The 21058-nt window shown below is 40.3% G+C and overlaps 1 protein-coding gene across 2 annotated transcripts in view; it reads left to right on the plus strand.

Annotated features, from left to right (window-relative positions):
- The window catches only part of GPR155 (G protein-coupled receptor 155), a 54237-nt gene that overhangs the window by 19805 nt on the left and 13374 nt on the right, over window positions 1-21058 (plus strand). For both annotated transcript variants that reach the window (XM_058300627.2, XM_058300628.2), the window contains exons 5-10: window positions 431-586; window positions 2836-2919; window positions 3548-3665; window positions 13826-13910; window positions 14017-14107; window positions 15122-15332. In XM_058300627.2, the coding sequence (XP_058156610.1) occupies window positions 431-586; window positions 2836-2919; window positions 3548-3665; window positions 13826-13910; window positions 14017-14107; window positions 15122-15332 (745 nt within the window). The remainder of the gene's footprint in view (window positions 1-430; window positions 587-2835; window positions 2920-3547; window positions 3666-13825; window positions 13911-14016; window positions 14108-15121; window positions 15333-21058) is intronic.

Below are 21058 nucleotides of genomic sequence, written 5' to 3' on the forward strand. Positions count from 1 at the left end.
TTGTTTTAATGAAGTTCAGTTCCATTATATAATCTATAAAATAATTACATGGTAATTTTTCTCTTTTTTTGAATTGTTTTTACTGCCCTATATTTTGTGAAATAGTATGGAAGAAAACCTCATACATTTAATTAGATCATTGAAATGGTTTGCCTTCTAGAACCTAGACACAAATTGCCTTGTATTTGTTATGTGCAAATATAAAATTGAGCAGTCGATTGAAAGATGAGAAAAGGGAACTTACCAGTGTTTTAAGAATTCTCAGAAAAGGAAAATATGGAATTGGATAACATGCTGGGTTCTATAATGTCTTCTTACTGACTGTTGCTTTTATTTTAGATTGCTTTAGTGTGCTGTGGCTATTTACAGTTTAAAGTAATTGTTTAAGTGTGATTGTGATTCTTTCCCCAATTTGATTTCATTTTTGCAGATAACCTCAGGGATGGTAATAAGCACATTTGTGTCTGCACCCATCGTATATGTTTCTGCCTGGTTATTGACCTTTCCCACTATGGACCCCAAGCCATTGGCATATGCCATCCAGAATGTTAGTTTTGATATAAGTATTATCAGCCTAGTCTCCTTGGTAAGTAACTATCAGTGTAAGCATTAGTGAGAAAACCACAAAATGGGTTTGTGAATAGGTTGGTAACAAAGTTAGGAATTTAAAAATTTAGGTTCTTAGGAGCAGATGTGGCTCAAGTAGCTGAGCACCTGCTTCCCACATGGGAGGTCCCAGGTTCAGTCCCCAGTGCCTCCTAAAAACAAAAAACAACAAGCAAATGAATGAAGAAAACTAACTGGGGAGGCTATATGGCTCAGTGGTTGAGCATCAGCTTCCCACATATGAGGTCTGGGGTTCAATCTCTGGCCCCGGTACCTTAAAAAAAAATTTAGGTTCCTGTGAAATAGAGGAAGCTAATGTCTGCCCATATATTTAGTATCAGTCCTCTGATTAGCTGAATTTTGTTTTTCCAGTTGGGAGTAAGAGTTAGCTAGCAGACAAGACATGAGATTAAGTCAGACCTGGATTTGACTCCCAGCCACAAGCTAGATGTATATCTCTGTAGAGTTACCTTTTTTTTTTTCTTAAAGATTTATTTATTTCTCTCCCCTTTCCCACCCCACCCCGGTTGTCTGTTCTCTGTGTCTATTTGCTGCATCTTCTTTGTCCACTTCTGTTGTTGTCAGCGGCACGGGAATCTGTGTTTCTTTTCATTGAGTCATCTTGTTGGTGTCAGCTCTCCATGTGTGCGGCACCATTCCTGGGCAGGCTGCACTTTCTTTCGCGCTGGGCAGCTCTCCTTATGGGGCGCACTTCTGTGGAGTTACCTTAACCTCTCTAAGCTACAGTTTATTTCAGCTATAAAATAGAGACAATATTTTTATATATTTCCATGGATTCTCTTAAAGATTAAATGAGATAATACATGTAAAAGCTTCTGTGACTGGAGAATCACTGTACAAATACTAGCTATTGTAGAATCTTGGGCTTGGAAGGGATCTTTGAAATCAAGTCCAACCACCCATTTACTGTTAATAAAATTTTAGGTTCTCAATTTGGATGTAGGTAGATTAAATTAAATAATTAAGCATTTGCTAACTAGAGTATCTTATAGGTCAGATTGACTTAATAAATTCAAACAATACTTAAGCTGGAAGAGTGATAATTTTTACTGTTTTAGGAAAGGATATGGGCATGAATACCTATATTAGCAACAAATAAATGCATAATTAATGCAATTTTAGGAAATTTCATTCTGTCACATTCTTAAAATCTATGCCTATGAATAAGGCAATTTGTGGCATGGGACTATATAAATGTTGATATAAAATGAGGGTGGGGGGGGATGGATTTTGCTCAATGGATAGAGCATCCACCTACCACACGGGAGGTCCAGGGTTCAAACCCAGGGCCTCCTGACCCATGGGATAAGCTGGCCCATGTGCAGTGCTGATGCGCACATGGAGTGCCATGCTACGTGGGGAGACCCACACGCAAGGAATGCGCTCTGTAAGAAGAGCCGCCCAGCGTGAAAAAAGTACAGCCTGCCCGGGAGTGGCGCTGCACACATAGAGAGCTGATGCAGCAAGATGACACAACAAAAAGAGACACAGATTCCTGGTGCTGCTGACAAGAATCCAAGTGGATACAGAAGAACATACAGTGAATGGACACAAGAGAACAGATAACTTGGGGAGGGGGAGAAGGAGAGGCAGGGCAGGGGAGAGAAATTTTAATAAATAAATAAATCTTAAAAATAAAAAATAAAATAAGATGAAGGGGAAGAAAAAAGGAAATCAACCAACATACTTACTTTGCCACCAGATAGGTAGATTAGAAACCCAACCCTTTTAAATATGAGGAATGCAAGAAGATTAATCTTAGGGTAGGTAGAATGTATTTAGGTATTTATGGACCAATATGGTGGAAATAGAAAAGGAAAAACATAGAACACTGCATTAGTAACTGCATCTCCTACTAAAACTCCTTTAGTTAATAGTCAGTTGTGAACCTGTGTTCCACTCCAGCCACCAAAGGTAAAGGTAGTTAGAATATGGCCTTGCCAAAGCTTTAGATCTTGACAACTAACTGTAGCTTATAGAGTTTAAGCTCTATATGGGATAGTTAATTTACTATGGGGCTCTCCATGCTTTTTGTTTTACTTTAGATATAGTAATTTACCTTACCGCCCTATTTGGAACTAGGTCGTTTTAAAGTAAATAAAACATTGGAAATGCTTTTTGAATTTTTTTGAGGCTAATCAATGGGTTATTTAATGAGTAATTTTAAAGATTAAGAATAACTTTTGAAACTTTTTTTTTTTTTTTAAGATCTGGACTCTGGCTGTTCTTCTTTTGAGTAAGAAATATAAACAACTTCCTCATATGCTTACAACTAATTTACTCATTGCTCAGGTTAGTGAACTTACAGATACTTAGAACTATGCTTTTCTCTTGGTTTATTCTAAATACTGTAGAGGAGAAAATTATTTTACTGGGTTTGTCCAGTTTTAAAGTCAGAAGTATTACCAAATGTAATCAATTACCATTTAATTACAATTAATTTATGCCTAATATATTAAATATTACAGTAAGTCTTGAACTATCTAAAGTTGAAGGTTATAATGGCATTTGATGATAACTTTGCATTTTAATAGAAATAATTGAATCATTAAAAATTGGACTCACAATCTTATTTTTCTAGTTAAATCTTTATACATTTCAAAGTATAATAGAAAGAAGTTTAACATTTTCCAAGTAAACCACTACTAAATGTAGCTATCTGTTTTAATTGGATATGTACATTATTAAAGGTTCTGAATAAAAAGGATTTTTCATCATAAAACTTGACATTTTAGTATAATTAGTATGCAGTAGTTGATAATTATAGAGTAATCATTTTAAATGAATAATTCTAGTATGTTTTTTGTGATTAAAACTTATAGGCGTATGATTGACTTAATAGTTATTTTCTGTGGTAGACTGAAGAATATGGCTCTGGTTTTTTTGCTACTTAAAAAGTTTTTATAATTTTTTTCCCTAGTCTATTGTCTGTGCTGGAATGATGATATGGAATTTTGTTAAAGAAAAAAATTTTGTTGGACAAATTCTGGTGTTTGTTCTATTGTACAGCTCCCTCTATAGCACGTACCTGTGGACAGGTGAGTTGGATCATGAATGGGAATTTAGGTCTGTCCCTACTCTCACATGGCTAGAAGCACTCATCTTCTAGTGATTATATTTGAAGTTTAGGATTAAGGCACTCACGGCCAGTTATACCCACCAGGCAGGTAGCCCACATGACTTAGTTCTGTTGCCTGGTATGCTCTGTTTCTGCCTGGGCTCAGGGCAGTTCCCAGTGTTTTCCACCAGGGTCTTCTGCTCCAGGTCACTTTGGAGATGCAGGCACTGGAGGCAGGCAGAGAAAGGAGGGAATGAGCAAGGACATGTGTAGATACATACGTTTATTAGTCCAGTTGAATTGAATGAAAAATTCTGGCTCTGCCTTAAGCAAATTCATTTAACTTTTGGAACGTCAGTTTCTTTAACTGTAAAACTAGATTTTAATACCTTATAGAGTTAACGAAATGAGCACGTAGTCTTATTGAGTATCCCTTATATGTTATGCATTGCTTTTCTCTTGCTTCTCTCAGAATTCTTTGTCTTTGGCATTTGACATTCTGATTAGTGTGTGTCTCAGAGTTGGTCTATTCAAATTTTTTTTGGATGTGAGTACATTGTGTTTCTTAGACATGGATATCTACGTCCTTCAACAGGGTTGGGAAATTTTCTACCATTATTTCTCCAAATATTCCTTCTGCCCCTTTTCCCTTCTCCTTCTGGAACACCTATGACACGTATGTTTGCATATATTTTGCTGTCATTTATTTCCCTGAGACCTTGTTCAGTTTTTTCCATTCTTGTCTTCATCTGTTCTTTTGTATGTTTACTTTCAGAGGCCTTATCTTCAAGCTCCCTAATCCTTTCTTCTGCTTCCTCAAATCTGCTATTATATGATTACAATGTTTTTTAAATTTCATTTATTGAGACTCTCATTCCCATAAGATCTGCTATTTTTCTATGTATGCTTTCAACTTCTTCTTTGTGCTCATCCAATGTCTCCTTAATATCCTTAATCTCTTTAGCCATCTCATTGAATTTATTAAGGAGATTTGTTTGAACATCTGTGATTAGTTGTCTCAACTCCTTTATGTCATCTAGAGTCTTATCTTGTTCCTTTAACTGGGCCATAGCTTCCTGTGTCTTGGTGTGGATTGTAATTTTTTGTTGATATCTTGGCATCTGGCTTACTAGAGTATTTATTCTGGGTGCAGTTTATCCCTTTAGTTTAGGGCTTCCTGCCCTTTCTCCCTCGCTGGGTGTACAGTAGGATCCAAGGATGTAGTTGATGCTATAAGCTGTGGAGCTTCAAGCTGCCCTCATTGCCTCAGGGATCAGTGAAGCTTCTTCTAACTTTCTCCTTTGCCAGGGGTGGGGGCAGAGTCACAGCTATGTGGAATAATCCAAGTTGTGCAGGCCTAAACTCTAGTTGCCCAGAGAGACTGATGAAGCTTCATGCCCCTTTCTTCCCTACCTGGGGTGGGGATGGAGCTGCAGGTGTGGGCAGCAGTCTATGAAGTGTGGGTCCAAGATGACTGCAGTTGCCCTGGTAGACTTCCAATTATTCAGTCTGTGCCAGCTAAATGTATCTGCAGTTACCTGGATAGGCTGGTGCTGGGTCTGCCAGGCTCCTCCTTGCCAGGGATGGGGCTGAAGCCTAGTCTAGGGCTGCAGACCTCTCTGGGTGAAAGAAACTTGTTCCTACCATCACTGTGATTTTTGGTCGACTGGGCTTCTCCTCATGCTGGGGGTGGAGTCAAAATGGTGGCCACCAGCCTCTCTCACACCTGGGCAGGTTCATACTTCAGCTGTTCCTAGGGCTATACTCCAGTCAGCTGAATTCACCAATCAGAGGCTGAAATCAGTGGCCAGCCGTCTCCTTCTTCCCCATTTTTGGGAAATGGAACTTCAAATTCCAGCCATAGAATAGCTCCTGGGGTGGCCCGTGCTGCCAAAGTAGGATAATCACTGGCCTCCACGGCTTGGCTGGTAATTTCCCTGAGAGGCTGGTGTAGATCCCCTCAGCTTCCTCCCTGCTGGAGGTGGGTCTGGAGCCTAGGCTAGAGCTGCAATCTGATCTGGATAGAAAGAAGCTGGTCCCTACCAGCACTGTGATTTTGACTACACCTCACTTCCCCTAGTGCCAGACATGATGTTAAGATGGTGGCTACCAGCTTCTTTCTGATTTGGACAGGTTCAAACTTTAGCTCTTCTTAGAATTATACTTTAGCCTGCCAAATTTCATCAATGGCTGAAGTTGGTACCCAACCATCTCTCCCTCCTCTGCTTTTGGGAAGTGGAGCTTTCAATTCCAGCTGCAGAACAGCTCTCTAGGTGGTTTGTGCCTCCAGTGGAGGATGGGCACTGGACTCCATGGTGTGGAGAGCTCTACTTATGAATCTTCTCTGCAGATGGTCAGTCTCCTCCTTCCATTCCTTCAAGGATGTGGCAGGATGCTCTTCTGGTCTCCTGGAGGCCCCAAACAGGTGCTTCAGCTAGCTCCAAATAACTCTGGGTATTTACTAACTGCCCTGTAGCAGGAGCTGGCTCTAGGAGCTCCTTACTCTGCCACCATCTTGCTGGTTGTCCCAGAGATTAATTTGTTAAAAACTAGAAACCCAGTAATTCTAATTAGCAACATTAATTGAAATGACAAATTATCCTTTTTTTCCTAAATCACATCTTGAAATGTAAACTGGAACTAACTACTCTGGTAGTTTTTGTTTTTTGTTTTTTTTTTAATTTGGCCTGGCATTATTTCCATGTGTGGGGTTATGACACTGCTTTACTCTCTTCAGACAACTAAGAACCTTCATGTGGATCATGTGCTCACTTGGCTCAAATGTAACACAAAACCAAATCTAAGTTTTGAAATCATGAGACTGTACTTTGTTTATAAGGTGAACAGCCAGGTAATTATCATTGAAAATAAAACTAAAAGACTTAAAATGTCTCATAGAAAATTCCGAGATCTTGAAGAAAATGTTTTAGGAACCCCAGGTTCATAGATGTGAGTTCCAGAAATACTAAAAGAGTTGAAGGATCACTTGAGTCAGAAGGATGGGTTTCTAGTCCTGCTCTGTCCTGTGCTGGCTGTGTGACTTGGGCAAGCCCTTGTTTCCAAACCTATAAAATGAAGGCATTCATTTAAAAGAGCAGTCCCTTCTAATCCTAAAGTTCTAAAATTCTATAGCTATAGGGAGTTATAAAATAAGATGTTACTTGTATAAATAATTGGGTGTAAGGTAGAAGGGAAATTCAAGAACTTTGTTTTCTTTTCTTTTCTTTTCTTTTTAAAGATTTATTTTCATTTATTTCTCTCCCCTTCCCCCTACCCGCCCCAGTTGTCTGTTCTCTGTGTCCATTCACTGCATGATCCTCTGTGTCCACTTGTTGTTGTTGCGTCATCTTGCTGCGTCAGCTCTCCCTGTGTTCAGCACCACTCCTAGGCAGGCTGGACTTTCTTTCACGCTGGGCGGCTCTCCTTACGGGTGCACTCCTCGTGTGTGGGGCTCCTCCACATGGGGGACACCCCTGCGTGGCAGGGCACTCCTTGCACGCATCAGCACTGTGCATGGGCCAGCTCCACACGGGTCAAGGAGGCCCGGGGTTTGAACCGTGGATCTCCCATGTGGTAGGCGGACACTCCATCCGTTGAGCCAAGTCCACTTCCCAGAAGTTCAAGAACTTTAAAACATTTGTGTTTGTATTAAGCTTGTATTGTGTTTGTATTTAGTTCCATCATTTAGACTTGGGACATTTTCCAAAAATATAACCTATCATTTATATAAGAATTGCCTGTACTTCTCAGAAGCAGCAGAGTGGGTTTTTAGAATTTCTTTTTTAGAATTGTTCTGTACCCAGTTTTTAAAAAATATTTCAAATATACGTAGATTCCAAACAAATGATTTAAAAGAACAAAATAATTTGGACTTTTAAAAACTCCAAATTAAGCAAAATAACTTGAGTCCAGAAACAATTTGGGGGAGGGGGGACATGAATGATTTTGAATTAAAGAAATTTGCTTCAAAATATTGGGGGCAGCATTTTTTCAGAAGTAGTGAATTCCAGGATAAAAACTACAGACTATTACTGGAATGAGTTTGGTTTTAAAAAATAAAGGAAATAGATAAAGTTCCTTGAATCTGATCAAAGTCAAGAGTAACTTGATTTAGAGGTGGAGTGGACATCACCTTCCCAGGGCAACAGGATGGAGAAATAAAATATGGATTAGAGTAGACTTACTGGTATTCGACTATAGAACTATGGGACTCCAGCAAGGAAAGAAATTGTATCATTGATGTGGAAACAGTGGCCATGAAGGTTGCTGAGGGCAGGGAGAGGGAAGAAGAGATAAAATGTGGGGGCATTTTCAGGACTTGGAGTTGTCCTAAATGATATTGCAGGGACAGATGCTGGACATTATATATCCTGCCATAATCCACTGAATGGACTGGGGGAGAGTGTAAACTACAATGTAAATTGTAATCCATGTGGTGCAGCTGTGTTTCAAAATGTATTCACCAAATGCAATGAATGTGCCACAATGATGAAAGATGTAGTTGAGGTTGGAGGAGTGAGGGTGGGGTGGGATGTGGGGTATGTGGGAACCTCATATTTTTATTACACTTTTAAAAATTAAAGTTAATAGATCACAAAGAACGTTACATTAAAAACATAAGAGGTTCCCATATAACCCACTCCCCACCCCCATCATTTTTGTAAATTGTGTTTTTTTGAAGGTATATACATCTCAAAAAATGTTACATTAAAAAACATAAGAGGTTCCTTTATACCCCCTCTCCCCACCCCACTCCTCCCACACCAACAACCTCCCCCATCATTGTGGCACACTCATCACACTCAGTGAACACATTTTGGAGTATTGCTGTACTACATGAATAATAGTTTACCCTGTAGTTCACACTGTCCCCCAGTGCATTCAGTGGGTTATGGCAGAATATATAAAGTCCAGCATCTGACCCTGCCATATCATTTAGAACAATTCAAAGTCCCAAAAATGCCTCCACATCACATCTCTTCTTCCCTCTCCCTGCCTTCAGCAACTACTGTGGCCACCTTCTCCACCTCAATGCTACAATTTCTTCTATTACTAGTCACAATAGTTTTATAGTAGAATATCAGTAGTCCACTCTAATCCATATTTTATTCCTCCATTCTGTGGACCCTGGGATGGCGAAGTCCACTCCATCTCTAGATCAAGAGGGGGCTTAGATTCCACATGGATGATGGATGCAATTCTTTTGCTTGCAGTTGTAGGTACTCTTGATTCCTTGGTGTGGTGATTGACCATCTTCACCTCCCTGTTAGCTGACCCTGGGTAAGGCCAATGAACCAGAGAATAGGAGTTGCAACTCTGCTGAGGCGCAGGGCCCAGCTGGCACATGGGCAGTCCAGAGATTCAAGTCTCCTGAGTATGGACCATCCCTAGCACCAACCACAGGTTCAGTAAAAGTGATAGAAGAGGCATGTGTAGAAGGGTCACATCTGAGTGCAGCTCCATCACACTCAGGAGCCAAATTCCAAAGTAGGGCCCTCTGACATGGCACAGAACCCCAAATCCATCTGCCATGACTGTATACCCTGTGGATCTCTGTAGCCTTCAGGAGAACCAGTACCTAGGGTTGTATCTACTTTGGCTTTTTCTGGGGTCCTGCAGAGGTGTGCTCAAGCGCGACCGCTCTGTTGCCCTCCCGACTCTTTTTGGAAGACTCTCAGCCATATCAACTCATTTGTCTTTGCCATTTCCCCCTTTTATTCAAGGTCGAAGAGCAGTTTTTAACACTTGATCCAACATGTAGGCTGAGATATTCTGCTGGTCTGAGTTGACCCTTTTATTCAAGGTCTCTTTCTAGTTGCTTCTCCAGTTAGTGATTGGTAGTAATCCCTCAGTGCTAGGGAGGTTTATCCCCAGGAGTCATGTCCCACATTGGGGGGAAGGTAATGCATTTACATACTGAGTTTGGCTTAGCGAGTGGCCACATTTGAGCAACATGGAGGATCTCAGGAGGTAACTCTTAGGCACCCTGCGGCTCTAGACCTAGTTCATATTTCAGGTGCACAGGCTCATAAGCATAGTCATCAGTTCAAGGGCTCATTATTGGACCACCCTTCCTTGTTGATCTTTGCTGTTGCATTTGGAGGATTATTGCTATTCCATTGGGGAATGTGACAGAACTCTCCTGGGTAGGAACTCAGCACTCTCAGTTGACATTTGTAACTGAAACTATTATGAAAATACCCAACATGGCAGCGGACTTGGCCCAGTGGTTAGGGCATCCGTCTACCACATGGGAGGTCCCCGGTTCAAACCCTGGGCCTCCTTGACCCGTGTGGAGCTGGCCCATGCACAGTGCTGATGCGCGCGCAAGGAGTGCTGTGCCACGAAGGGGTGTCCCCCCGCGTAGGGGAGCCCCACATGCAAGGAGTGCGCCCTGTAAGGAGAGCCGCTCAGCGCAAAAGAAAGTGCAGCCTGCCCAGGAATGGTGTAGCACACATGGAGAGCTGAGCTGACACAGCAAGATGATGCAGCCAAAAAGAAACACAGATTCCCGTGCTGCTGACAACAACAGAAGCGGACAAAGAAGATGCAGCAAATAAACACAGAGAACAGACAACCGGGGTGGGGTGGGGTAGGGAAGAGGAGAGAAATAAATCTTAAAAAAAAAAAAGAAAAGAAAATACCCAACATATACCAGAACATTTTTATGACCCCTATGTACATGCCCTGGGGGAACTCCCTCCCATGTGCCCCGCATCAATAATACCCCACACCAGTATTCCTCCCCTGCCATAGTTGAACCTCTCTGTGGTCCAAAATTTCTTGAATAATGAAGCCTAATATATTGCCAAATTCAACTAATAGGAAATTGAAATATAGTGATGAGTTTAAAGTTTAGAAATAGAATACATACTAATTTAGAAATAGTAAAATAAAGTAAAAACAAATTGGTGTTAAAAAATTAAAGATATTATAAAGCTTTATTTTTAACATTTTGCCTTTCGTCACTATAATAGGTGTTGCCCTGTATATACAGTGGAAGGCACTTTCTTTCATTTCTTCCTCAGTGTCTACATCCTTTGTTTTTTTTTTCCCTAATTTTTAATTTTGTCTTCAAAAATGTTTTATTTTTTTAAGATTTTTTTTTCTCTCCCTGTGTATTCACTGTGTATTCACTGTGTATTCTTCTGAGACCACTTCTGTCCTTATCAGCAGCACTGGGAATCTGTGTTTCTTTTTGTTGTGTCATCTTGTTATGTCAGCTCTCTGTGTGTGCGGTGCCATACTTGGGTAGGGTGCACTTCCTTTCGCACTGGGCGGCTCTCTTTACAGGGCGCACTCCTTGCGCGTGGGGCTCCCCTACGCAGGGAACAACCCTGCGTGGCACGGCATCAGCACTGCGCATGGGCCAGCTCCACACAGGTCAAGGAGGCCCAGGGTTTGAACCGCGGACCTCCCATGTGGTAGACGGACGCCCTATCCATTGGGCCAAGTCCACTTCCCTCAAAAACATTGTAGATCACAGTAATTCATATATACAATATAGGGGACTCCCATATATCCAACATCAAACCCTTTTCCCCTTTCCCCAGCAATGATCTTTTTACATGTTCATGTTGTATTTGCTGCAGCTGATGAACAGATTTTGAAACATAGCTATCAAACATGGTTCCATTTTGGTTTACATTATGGTTTATATTTTAGACTGTAGACATTTAAAAATTTTTAGTTTCCTTATATTTTACATTATGGTTTACATTTTGGCTTATAGACTTTTATATACTTTTGGTGTAAGATAACATGTCCTATATCCATTTTTACATGATCTTGTGGAGCACTTCCATTGCCCCCTAGTTGCCCTGCTTCCATCTATTCTATAATCTCTCCCCTCCCCTCAGGCCCACAGTGACAATCAGTCTTCAGTACTTGAGGGACCAGATTATAGATACTTGCAACAATGCTGAAGGCTTGACATACTAGACTGCCCTAACCGATTGGGAGTCACCAATTCTCTCGAGAGACACAATTCCCTCTGTTTGAGATCATCAGGTCTCCCTAGGATGTGGGTACACCTTCACACTCTTTGTATGGGTCTCCATCCAATGATATAGCACATTATGACAAAATTAGCACTTAACACACTCCCTAGAAGTCTGCCCCTGAACCAGATGCACCCCCTTAAGCATTTTAAACATGTAATCCTTCCTTATTATATTTTCTAAAGAATTTTCGCAACATTATAGTTTTCAACCATATACCTGACAGTCTCCCATATTCAACTGTTCCCCCCAGCCCTCCCCTAATTCCTTGGACCATCTGACCCATCCTCCCAACCCTAGCCCCACTCAAGCCCGCAAAGCCCCACCCAAAGTTATCCCTATGCCTCCATCTTATCCCTCCCTGTACAAATACTTAATTCCAGCTTATCAAAGACTTCACCCATGTAGGCATCAGCTTGCAACCTTCGTCTCCCCTGCAAATTCCTTTAAGCCTATCTTCCAGTCTCTAGCTCTCTGAGACAACTTGGTTTGCTTGTTTCATGTCAGAGAGATCATGTAGTATTTGTCCTTCAGTGCCTGACTTGCTTCACTCAGTGTAAGGTCCTCAGGATTCATTCATGTTATCACATGTGTTTCTACTGTATTCCTTCTTATAGCTGAGTAGTATTCCATTGTATGTATATACCACATTTTATTTATCCATTCATCTGTTGATGGGCATTTGGTTTAATTCCAACTTTTGGCAATAGTGAATAATGCTGCTATGAACATTGGTGTGCATATATTGGTTTGTGTCTTTACTTTCATTTCTTCTGGGTATATACCCAGCAGTAGAATTATTGGGACATATGGCTCACTTTTTGAGAAATGGTGAAACTGTCCTCCAGAATGGCTGGATCCTTCTGCATTCCCACTAGCAATGGATGAGTGTTCCCAGTTCTCCACATCCTCTCCAGCACTTGTAGTCTTCTGGGGGTTTTTTGATAGCTGCCAGTCTTACGGGAGTAAGATGGTATCTCATTGTAGTTTTGATTTGCATTTCCCTAATAGATAGTGATTTTGAGCATTTTTTAAATGTGCTTTTTAGACATTTGTATTTCTTCTTTGGAGAAGCATCTGTTCAAATCTTTTTCTCATTTTTTAAATGGGCTGTTTGTCTTTTTATTTTCAAGATATAGGGGTTCTTTATATATGCAGGATATAAGTCTCCTATCAGATATATGGTTACCAAATATTTTCTCCCATTGGGTAGTCTCTCCTTTCACTTTCATGACAAACTCCTTTGAGGTGCAAAAGGCTTCAATTTTGAGCAAGTCTCATTTATCTATTTGTTCTTTTGCTGCTCGTGCTTTGGGTGTGAAGTTCATGAAGACATTTCCTATTACAAGGTCCTGTAGATGCTTCCCTACATTGTTTTCCAAGGTCTTTATGGTCTTGGCTCTTACATTTAGGTCTTTGATCCATCTTGAGTTGATTTTTGTATAAGGTGTGAGATGGTAATCCTCTTTCCTTCTTTTGCATATGGATATCCAATTCTCTAGGCACCATTTGTTGAAGAGGCCATTCTCTCCCAGTCGAGTGGGCTTGGTGGCCTTGTCGAATATCAGATGACTGTCTATATGAGGATCTATATCAGAACTCTCAGTTCGGTTCCATTGGTCAGTGTGTCTGTCCTTGTGCCAATACCATGCCGTTTCACTACTGTAGCTTTGCTGTATGTTTTGAAATCAGGTAGTGTGATTCCTCCAATTTCATTTTTTCTTTTTCAATATGTCTTTGGCTATTTGGGGCCTCTTTCCTTTCCAAATAAATTCATAGTTAGTTTTTCTAGTTCATTAAAAATTGCTGTCTTGATTTTTATTGGAATTACATTGAATCTGTAGATCAGTTTTGGTAGGATAGACATCTTAATAATATTTAGTCTTTCTATCCATGAACAGAGAATATTCTATCATTTATTTAGGTCTTCTTTGATTTCCTTGAACAGTGTTATGTAGTTTTCTGTATATAAGTCTTTTACCTCTTTAGTTAAATTTATTCCTAGGAATTTGATTTTTTAATTTACTATTGTAAATCTGATATTTTTAAATGTCATCTATGTATCTTTTTAAAAAATGCAAAAAAAAAAAAAAAAAGAAGAGTAACTATATACCTTTTAACTTCCATTTCTTGTTCTTAGGCCTTCTAGCAATTTCTTTGTTTCTTTTGAAAAAGCGAGAGATGATACAAATTCCTGTGGGAATCATCATCATATCTGGCTGGGGGTAAGTTGGTAGGCTTCTGATGCTTACATTTTCATAAATACTACTACTATTCATTCTCTCTCACACTCTCTCTCATTCTCTCTCCCCCAAATCCTTGTTATTACAGAATTCCTGCCCTCCTTATTGGTGTTCTTTTGATAACTGGAAAACACAATGGAGACAGCATTGACTCAGCCTTCTTTTATGGAAAAGAACAGGTAGCAAGGCTATACTTACAATAAAATTTTTTACTTCGAAATCGGGAGTGGATGTAGCTCAAGCAGTTGAGTTCCTACTTCCCACAGGGGAGGTCCCAGGTTTGGTTCCTGTTGCCACACAACAAGCAAAACAAACAAAAAAACCAACACAGGGGAGCTGATGTGGCTCAGTGATTGAGTATTGACTTCCCACTTACAAGGTCCTGGATTCAATCCCTGGTACCTCAAAAAAAAAAAAAAAAAAAAAAAAATCAACTGCAACTAATTACATATCACAGTGATGTTCCTATATCACTTTAAGTCACACCTCAAAACAACAACAACAAAAGATTTTGCATGCCTAAGTCCATTTTTAGCCGAGGATTTCCAATTATGTGAAACTTATTGAGTCTGTTTAAACATACTTATGAATGATATTTCCTCTACTGGAGGAAAGAGTGACTAATTTAAAGCCATTTGGTAAGTCAGCAGTAGCAATAATTATAAAAGCCAAGTCTTGATTCTTAGTCCTATCATAAATTTAAATTTCAAAACAAAAACTATTGGGGCAAAGATATATTTATAAAGATAAAAAGTAGCTTTAGAATTCTGCTGAGTTAAAATTCTTTAAAGATAGAGCCCAAGGATGTGTTTTTTCAAAAACCTCCCTGTATTATTTTTTTTTTGAGGTACCGGGTCCAGGTATTGAACCTGGATCTCATACGTGGGAAGCCAGCGCTCAACCATCGAGCCACGTCAGCAACCCTTTTTCGCTTGTTTTGCTGTTTGTTTTTGTTTTTAGGAGGCACCAGGGACTGAACTCAGGGAAGCAGATGCTTAACAGCTGGAGCCACATCTGCTCCCCCCCCATATTATTTTAATTTCTTATTACCCTTTGTTAAGAACTGCCCTAGAGCATTTAAAGCTGTGGAGATGTTGTCTTTTCCACCAAAAAAGTCCTCTTAACCTACTATACTAAGATGATCAAGATGGGATTGTGAAGGTAGCCTAATGTCTTTCCTCTACCTCTGGCAGATGATCACCACGGCGGTCACCCTGTTCTGCAGCATTCTGATAGCTGGCATGTCACTCATGTGTATGAACCACACCACCCAAGCAGGACACTATAAAGGTTTTGACCAGTCTCAGAACCACAAGGCAGCGGAAGCTGGAAACACTGCTTTTGAAGAGAGTTCAGAGCCAAAAAATGAACCAGAACTTTTCACAAGTTCTATTCCAGAGAGAAGTAAGATCCTTAAATGTTTTTTTAAAGATTTATTTATTTCTCTCCCCTTCCCCCCAGTTGTCTGTTCTCCATGTCCATTTGCTGTGTGTTCTTCTGTGTCTGCCTGCACTCCCGTCATGCGACACCAGGAAACTGTGTCACTTTTTTGTTGTGTTATCTTGCTGCGTCAGCTCTCTTGGGCAGGCTGTGCTTTTTTCACATGGGGCGGCTCTCCTTGCGGGGCACACTCCTTGCGTGTGGGGCACCCTACACAGGGGACACCCCCACGTGGCATGGCACTTCTTGTGTGCGGCAGCACTGTGCATAGGCCAACTTACCACAAGGGTCAGGAGGCCCTGGGTATCGAATTCCAGACCAGCCATATGGTAGGTGAATGCTCTATCAATTGAGCCACAACTGCTTCCCTGATCCTTAAATATTAAGAAACTATTTATGTGCCTTTATGTATCCTAAATGTTTTGTTTAAGGAAACTTCTTAGAGCTGTCTAGAACATCACAGATATTTGTTAAATTAGGAACTTGATTCATAGTCAATAACCAGAAAAGCTTGTAAATTCATTAATTAGATTCCTCTTTATCAGTTTTTGTAAGAATAATCTTCTGTTAAATCCTAAGACTTTCTCAGAACTGAAAGTTTGGAAAAAAGTATATTGGAAGGAGAGCTTTTCCTGAGTTTTAAGCACATACACTTGTTAATTAAACAACATTATATCAGACAAACACCATCAATAAAGTGCACTGAAGGAGACCTGATTTAAGAAGGATTTATGGTGTAAGTCAGGGGTTGGCAAGCAATAGCCCATAGGCCAAATTTCACCTACCACCTTGTTCTCATATGGTCCACCTGCTAAAAATAGTTGTTACATTTTAAAATGGTTTTAGAAAATTAGAAGAGGAAATATTTTGTGACACTTGAAAATTATATTAAATTTAAGTTTCAGCATCCATAAAGTTTTATTGTAACCTAGCCATGCACACTTGAAAATTATATTAAATTTAAGTTTCAGTGTCCATAAAGTTTTATTGTAACCTAGCCTGCACACTCATTTACATACTGTCTATGGCTGCTTTCACAATGCAATGGCAGAGATGAGTAGTTAGAACAGAGATGCGGCAGCCCACAAAAAATATTTATTACTACCTGGTCCTTTACAGAAAATGTTTGCCAATCCCTGATTTAAGTGAAAATATGATCCTAGCTAGTAACTTTGTTAATAATTGTTTTGAGATTTACTTCAATTCATGAAGGGAACTCAGCAAGAGAATATGCATTTTGGATTCATTGGTGCATGTGGAGATGTCATAAATATAAAACTATGCTAAGAAGTGCAAATGATGGTACATGTTTTGCTTAGAGACTTAGTGGAACAGGGGAATGGCTAATCTAAAAAATATTAGTTGTAATTATCAATAAAGGATAATAAAAAGGAGAGTGACAAGAAGACTAAAAAAGTTTTTTAAAAAAGTATAACTATCTTTATCTTAAAAGAAAAAATCCCACAGATTTTACTCTTTTATTTTTTTAAAGATTTATTTTTTATTTATTTCTCTTCCCTTCCCCGCCTGCTCCCCCCACCCCAGTTGTCTGCTCTCTGTCCATTCACTGTGTGTTCTTCTGTGTCCGCTTGTGTCAGCGGCACCTGGAATCTGTGTCTCGTTTTGTTGCATCATCTTGCTGCGTCAGCTCTCTGTGTGTGCAGCGCCATTCCCGGGCAGGCTGCATTTCTTTTTTTTATGTGCTGAGCGGCTCTCCTTATGGGGCGTACTCCTTGAGCGTGGGGTTCCCCTACACGGGGGGCACCCCTGTGTGGCATGGCACTCCTTGTACACGGGCCAGCTCATCACATGGGTCAGGAGGTCCTGGGTTTGAACCTGGACCTCCCACGTGGTAGGCGGACGCCCTATCCATTGGGCCAAATCCACTTCCCTTACTGTCTTTCAAATCTTACCTTCCTCCTCTACTTTGCACCCTCTCAAACTTGAAGTATATATAGCATGACATTTAAAAACAAGGGTCTAGGAAACGGACTTTGGCCCAGTGGTTAGGGCATCCGTCTACCATATGGGAGGTCCGCGGTTCAAACCCCGGGCCTCCTTGACCCGTGTGGAGCTGGCCATGCGCAGTGCTGATGCGCGCAAGGAGTGCCGTGCCACGCAAGGGTGTCCCCCGCGTGGGGGAGCCCCACGCGCAAGGAGTGCGCCCGTGAGGAGAGCCGCCCAGCGTGAAAAGAAAGAGCAGCCTGCCCAGGAATGGCGCCGCCCACACTTCCCGTGCCGCTGACGACAACAGAAGCAGACAAAGAAACAAGACGCAGCAAATAGACACCAAGAACAGACAACCGAGGGAGGGGGGGGATATTAAATAAATAAATAAATAAATCTTTAAAAAAATAAATAAATAAAAAATAAAAACAAGGGTCTAGAGCCAGACTGTTTGGATTCAAATCCTGATTCTACTATATACAATTGTTTGATATTGGGCAAGTTCTCTGTTCTCTGCTCCTCAGTTGCCATGTCTGATGATAATATACTGTTGAGAGGATTAAATGATTTAACATATGTATAGCCTAGCAAACAGCAAACATGATGTGTTAGCTATCACTCTATTTTTATTTTAAAAAGAAAACATTTTCACGGTGAGTAATTCAAATAGTCCAAAAGATTAAAAAGGGAAGCAAAAGTCTCCTCACTTACCCCCAGGGACAATGGCTTTTTCTTATATATCACCTGGAAATTTTATTACTGTTTTTTTATTTACTGACACACAGAATCGCTCAGTATATACTGTTCCACAACTTATGCAGAGCAATTGAAGTATGAGGAAGCATTTTTTTTTCTGGTCAAGAAATTGCAAGCAGTTCAGTAAGGCTTGAGCTCAAGGGGGTCGCATGAGGAAAAGGTCGTAGATAAAGTTGGAAAAGTGAGCAGACATAGAGAGCATTATATGTCTTGAAAAAATGTGAACATTTTGTCTTATTAAGTCAGGGGTTATATTAGTAGGCTTTTATTATAGTTTAGGCCTGACATGGGGGTCAGGATGTAGGATTTACAAGGGGGAATGAGACTCAGTAGTAGCATTGAGGCTTGGTAATCAATTAGAAACTGATAACCAATTAGAAATGAATGTGTAATTTTGGGCTATTAAGTAAGAAAGAAGAGGAATTCAGAGAAAACAGATTATTCAGTGGAAGATGCGTTTGATTTTGTATATGTGTGTGATACTGGAGATGGGGAATTGAACCCAGGGCCTCGTATGTGGGAACCTGGCACTCAACCACTTGGGCCACATCTGCTCCCGATGCATTTAATTTTAAGCCTTCTACGTCTGAGGTGCATGGGATACCAAGGATACATCCTGGTTTCTCAGTGTACCTCTTAAACTCTGGTGCTTAAATCTGGACACAGTATTATTCCAGATGTCACCACACTTAGCACACAGAAAGCGTTCAATATTTGTTGAATGTTGACTGAGTAAAGAACATAGTGGAATCATTTCTGCCTTTACTTAGAAAATAAACTTTTAAATTCTGCCTAATATTCCATTAACTTTTATAGCAGCCAGAATACCCTGATGATTCATCTTGAATTTTTGAGCAACTTAAAACCTGTTGGATTTTTTCCCTCATATATTAATCATTACTGCAAATCTCTCAGATCCTGAATTTGTACAACTGGTTTTCAAAAGTTGAAGACAGGGCTTAACATTTTCCTGTTGATTTGAGCCTATGATAACTGTTAAGATTTTGTTGTGTCTTGATTTGAAATAAAATGTTAATTTCTTTCTTATATATCATTTATTTTTCTTATTTAAAATTTTTAAAAAGTACAGAGAATAGTAGGAAATTCAGAATTAATGAAGGTTAACATTTTGTCCCATTTGTATCAGTTTTTTTTTTAAGAAATAAAACATTACCAATAAAGGTTAAATCTCTGTATCCCATTCCCTTCCCATTAATCCCAGAGATAATCACTATTGTGAATTTGATCTATTTCCTTTCAGACCATGTTTTTATTATAATTTTACAACATGTGTGTTTTTCCATCAACAATATATATTATTGTATATGTTTGGCTTATTGCACCCAACAACTTTGAGATCCAGCCATGTTGTAGATGTATTCAATTGCAGTAATATTACAAATTTTATTTACGCACGTCCCCACTAATTGGATATTTGGGTTGCTTTCTAATATTTTGCCATTAGAAACAAATGCTGCAGTCAACATTTTTATTCATGTCTCCTTACATATACAATGAAGATTATTACAAGTATAGTAGTTACTAGATTATAGGAGAAAGATTTTTATGGCTCTCACTTCAACCCTTTATATACATGGTTCCTGAATTTTTTTTTCTATTCTAACCTCTTTAAATTCAATCCCAGATTTCTAACTGCCTACTTATATATTCTTACATCTCTTTCTGAATTTGTGGCTAGCACTTTTTTAAACCTTTTTAAAATGTACTTGAGATTTAACAGTTTTCTTTCAGTGGGTCTACCATTCTTCAGGACTGCCAGGCTCACCCTCTCTTCTGTTTCGCTCTCAAGCTAATTAACCATCAGCACAGGACTCTCTCTCTCTGCAGGGTCTCTCCATCTATCTCTTACCTCCTATCTCCCCACTCTGTCCCCAGTCTCTCTGCTGTCTCCCATCACTCCCTGATCCAATCTGTTTTATGTGCAGCCACCAGACTCATCTTCTTCACAGAGCTTGAATCACCTTACACCCCTTCACACAGCACTCAGGCCCTTCTGCACACTGGCCAGGCCCTGTTCACTGCACACTGGCCAGGCCCTCCCCTTCAGCCTCTTCTGCTCTACCCAATAAACCTTTCCTTTCTTTGCTCCCCTGCAGACACTCCTGTTGCTGTACCTCTCAATACCTTTAGTCGTTGGCCTTAAAAATTCAGGCTCACTGGTTTCTTTGCTAGATCATTTGTAATAACATCATCAAAATTTCATAGTTTTTATCTCTCTTGACCATTTTCCCTTTTAAAGTCAAAGTTCAAAGATTATACTTAATGTTTTCACTAAAAGTTTTCAAAACTACTTACCCTAAGTCTGGAGTATTTTCTGATCATTCCTGGTATCCTTTCTTTCCTTTCTTTCTGGATTCTTCCATTTATGCTATAAACCAGTTTATTGCTTGTTTTTAGGCAGGGCTTAAAAACCACCATCTCCAGTTAGTGTGTAGTGTCATCTAATGTTTTACTGTCTTCCAATTCTAACTGGTGTTTTAGAATTGGCTGTAGAGGCCTGACAGTATCTGTGGAGAACTCTAAGGGTTTTTTTTTGTTTTGTTTTGAAAGATTTTTTATTTATTTCTCTCCCCTTCCCCCTCTTCCCCCACCCCCCAGTTGTCTGCTCTCTGTGTCCACTCGCTGTGTGTTCTTCTGTGACCACTTCTATCCTTACCAGCGGCACCAGGAATTTGTGTTTCTTTTCATTGAGTCGTCTTGTTGTATCAGTTCTCCGTTGTGCGGTGCCATTCCTGGGCAAGCTGTACCTTCTTTCGCGCTGGGCGACTGTCCTTACAGGGCGCATTCCTTGTGCGTGGGGCTCCCCTACATGGGGAGACACCCCTGCGTGGCAGGCACTCCTTGCGCGCATCACCACTGCGCATGGGCCAGCTCCACACGGGTCGAGGAGGCCCGGGGTTTGAACCGCGGACCTCCCATGTGGTAGACGGACGCCCTAACCACTGGGCCAAGTCCGCCTCCCCTCT

This window comes from Dasypus novemcinctus, chromosome 7, assembly GCF_030445035.2.
Source record: "Dasypus novemcinctus isolate mDasNov1 chromosome 7, mDasNov1.1.hap2, whole genome shotgun sequence".
Taxonomy (NCBI): Eukaryota; Metazoa; Chordata; class Mammalia; order Cingulata; family Dasypodidae; genus Dasypus; species Dasypus novemcinctus.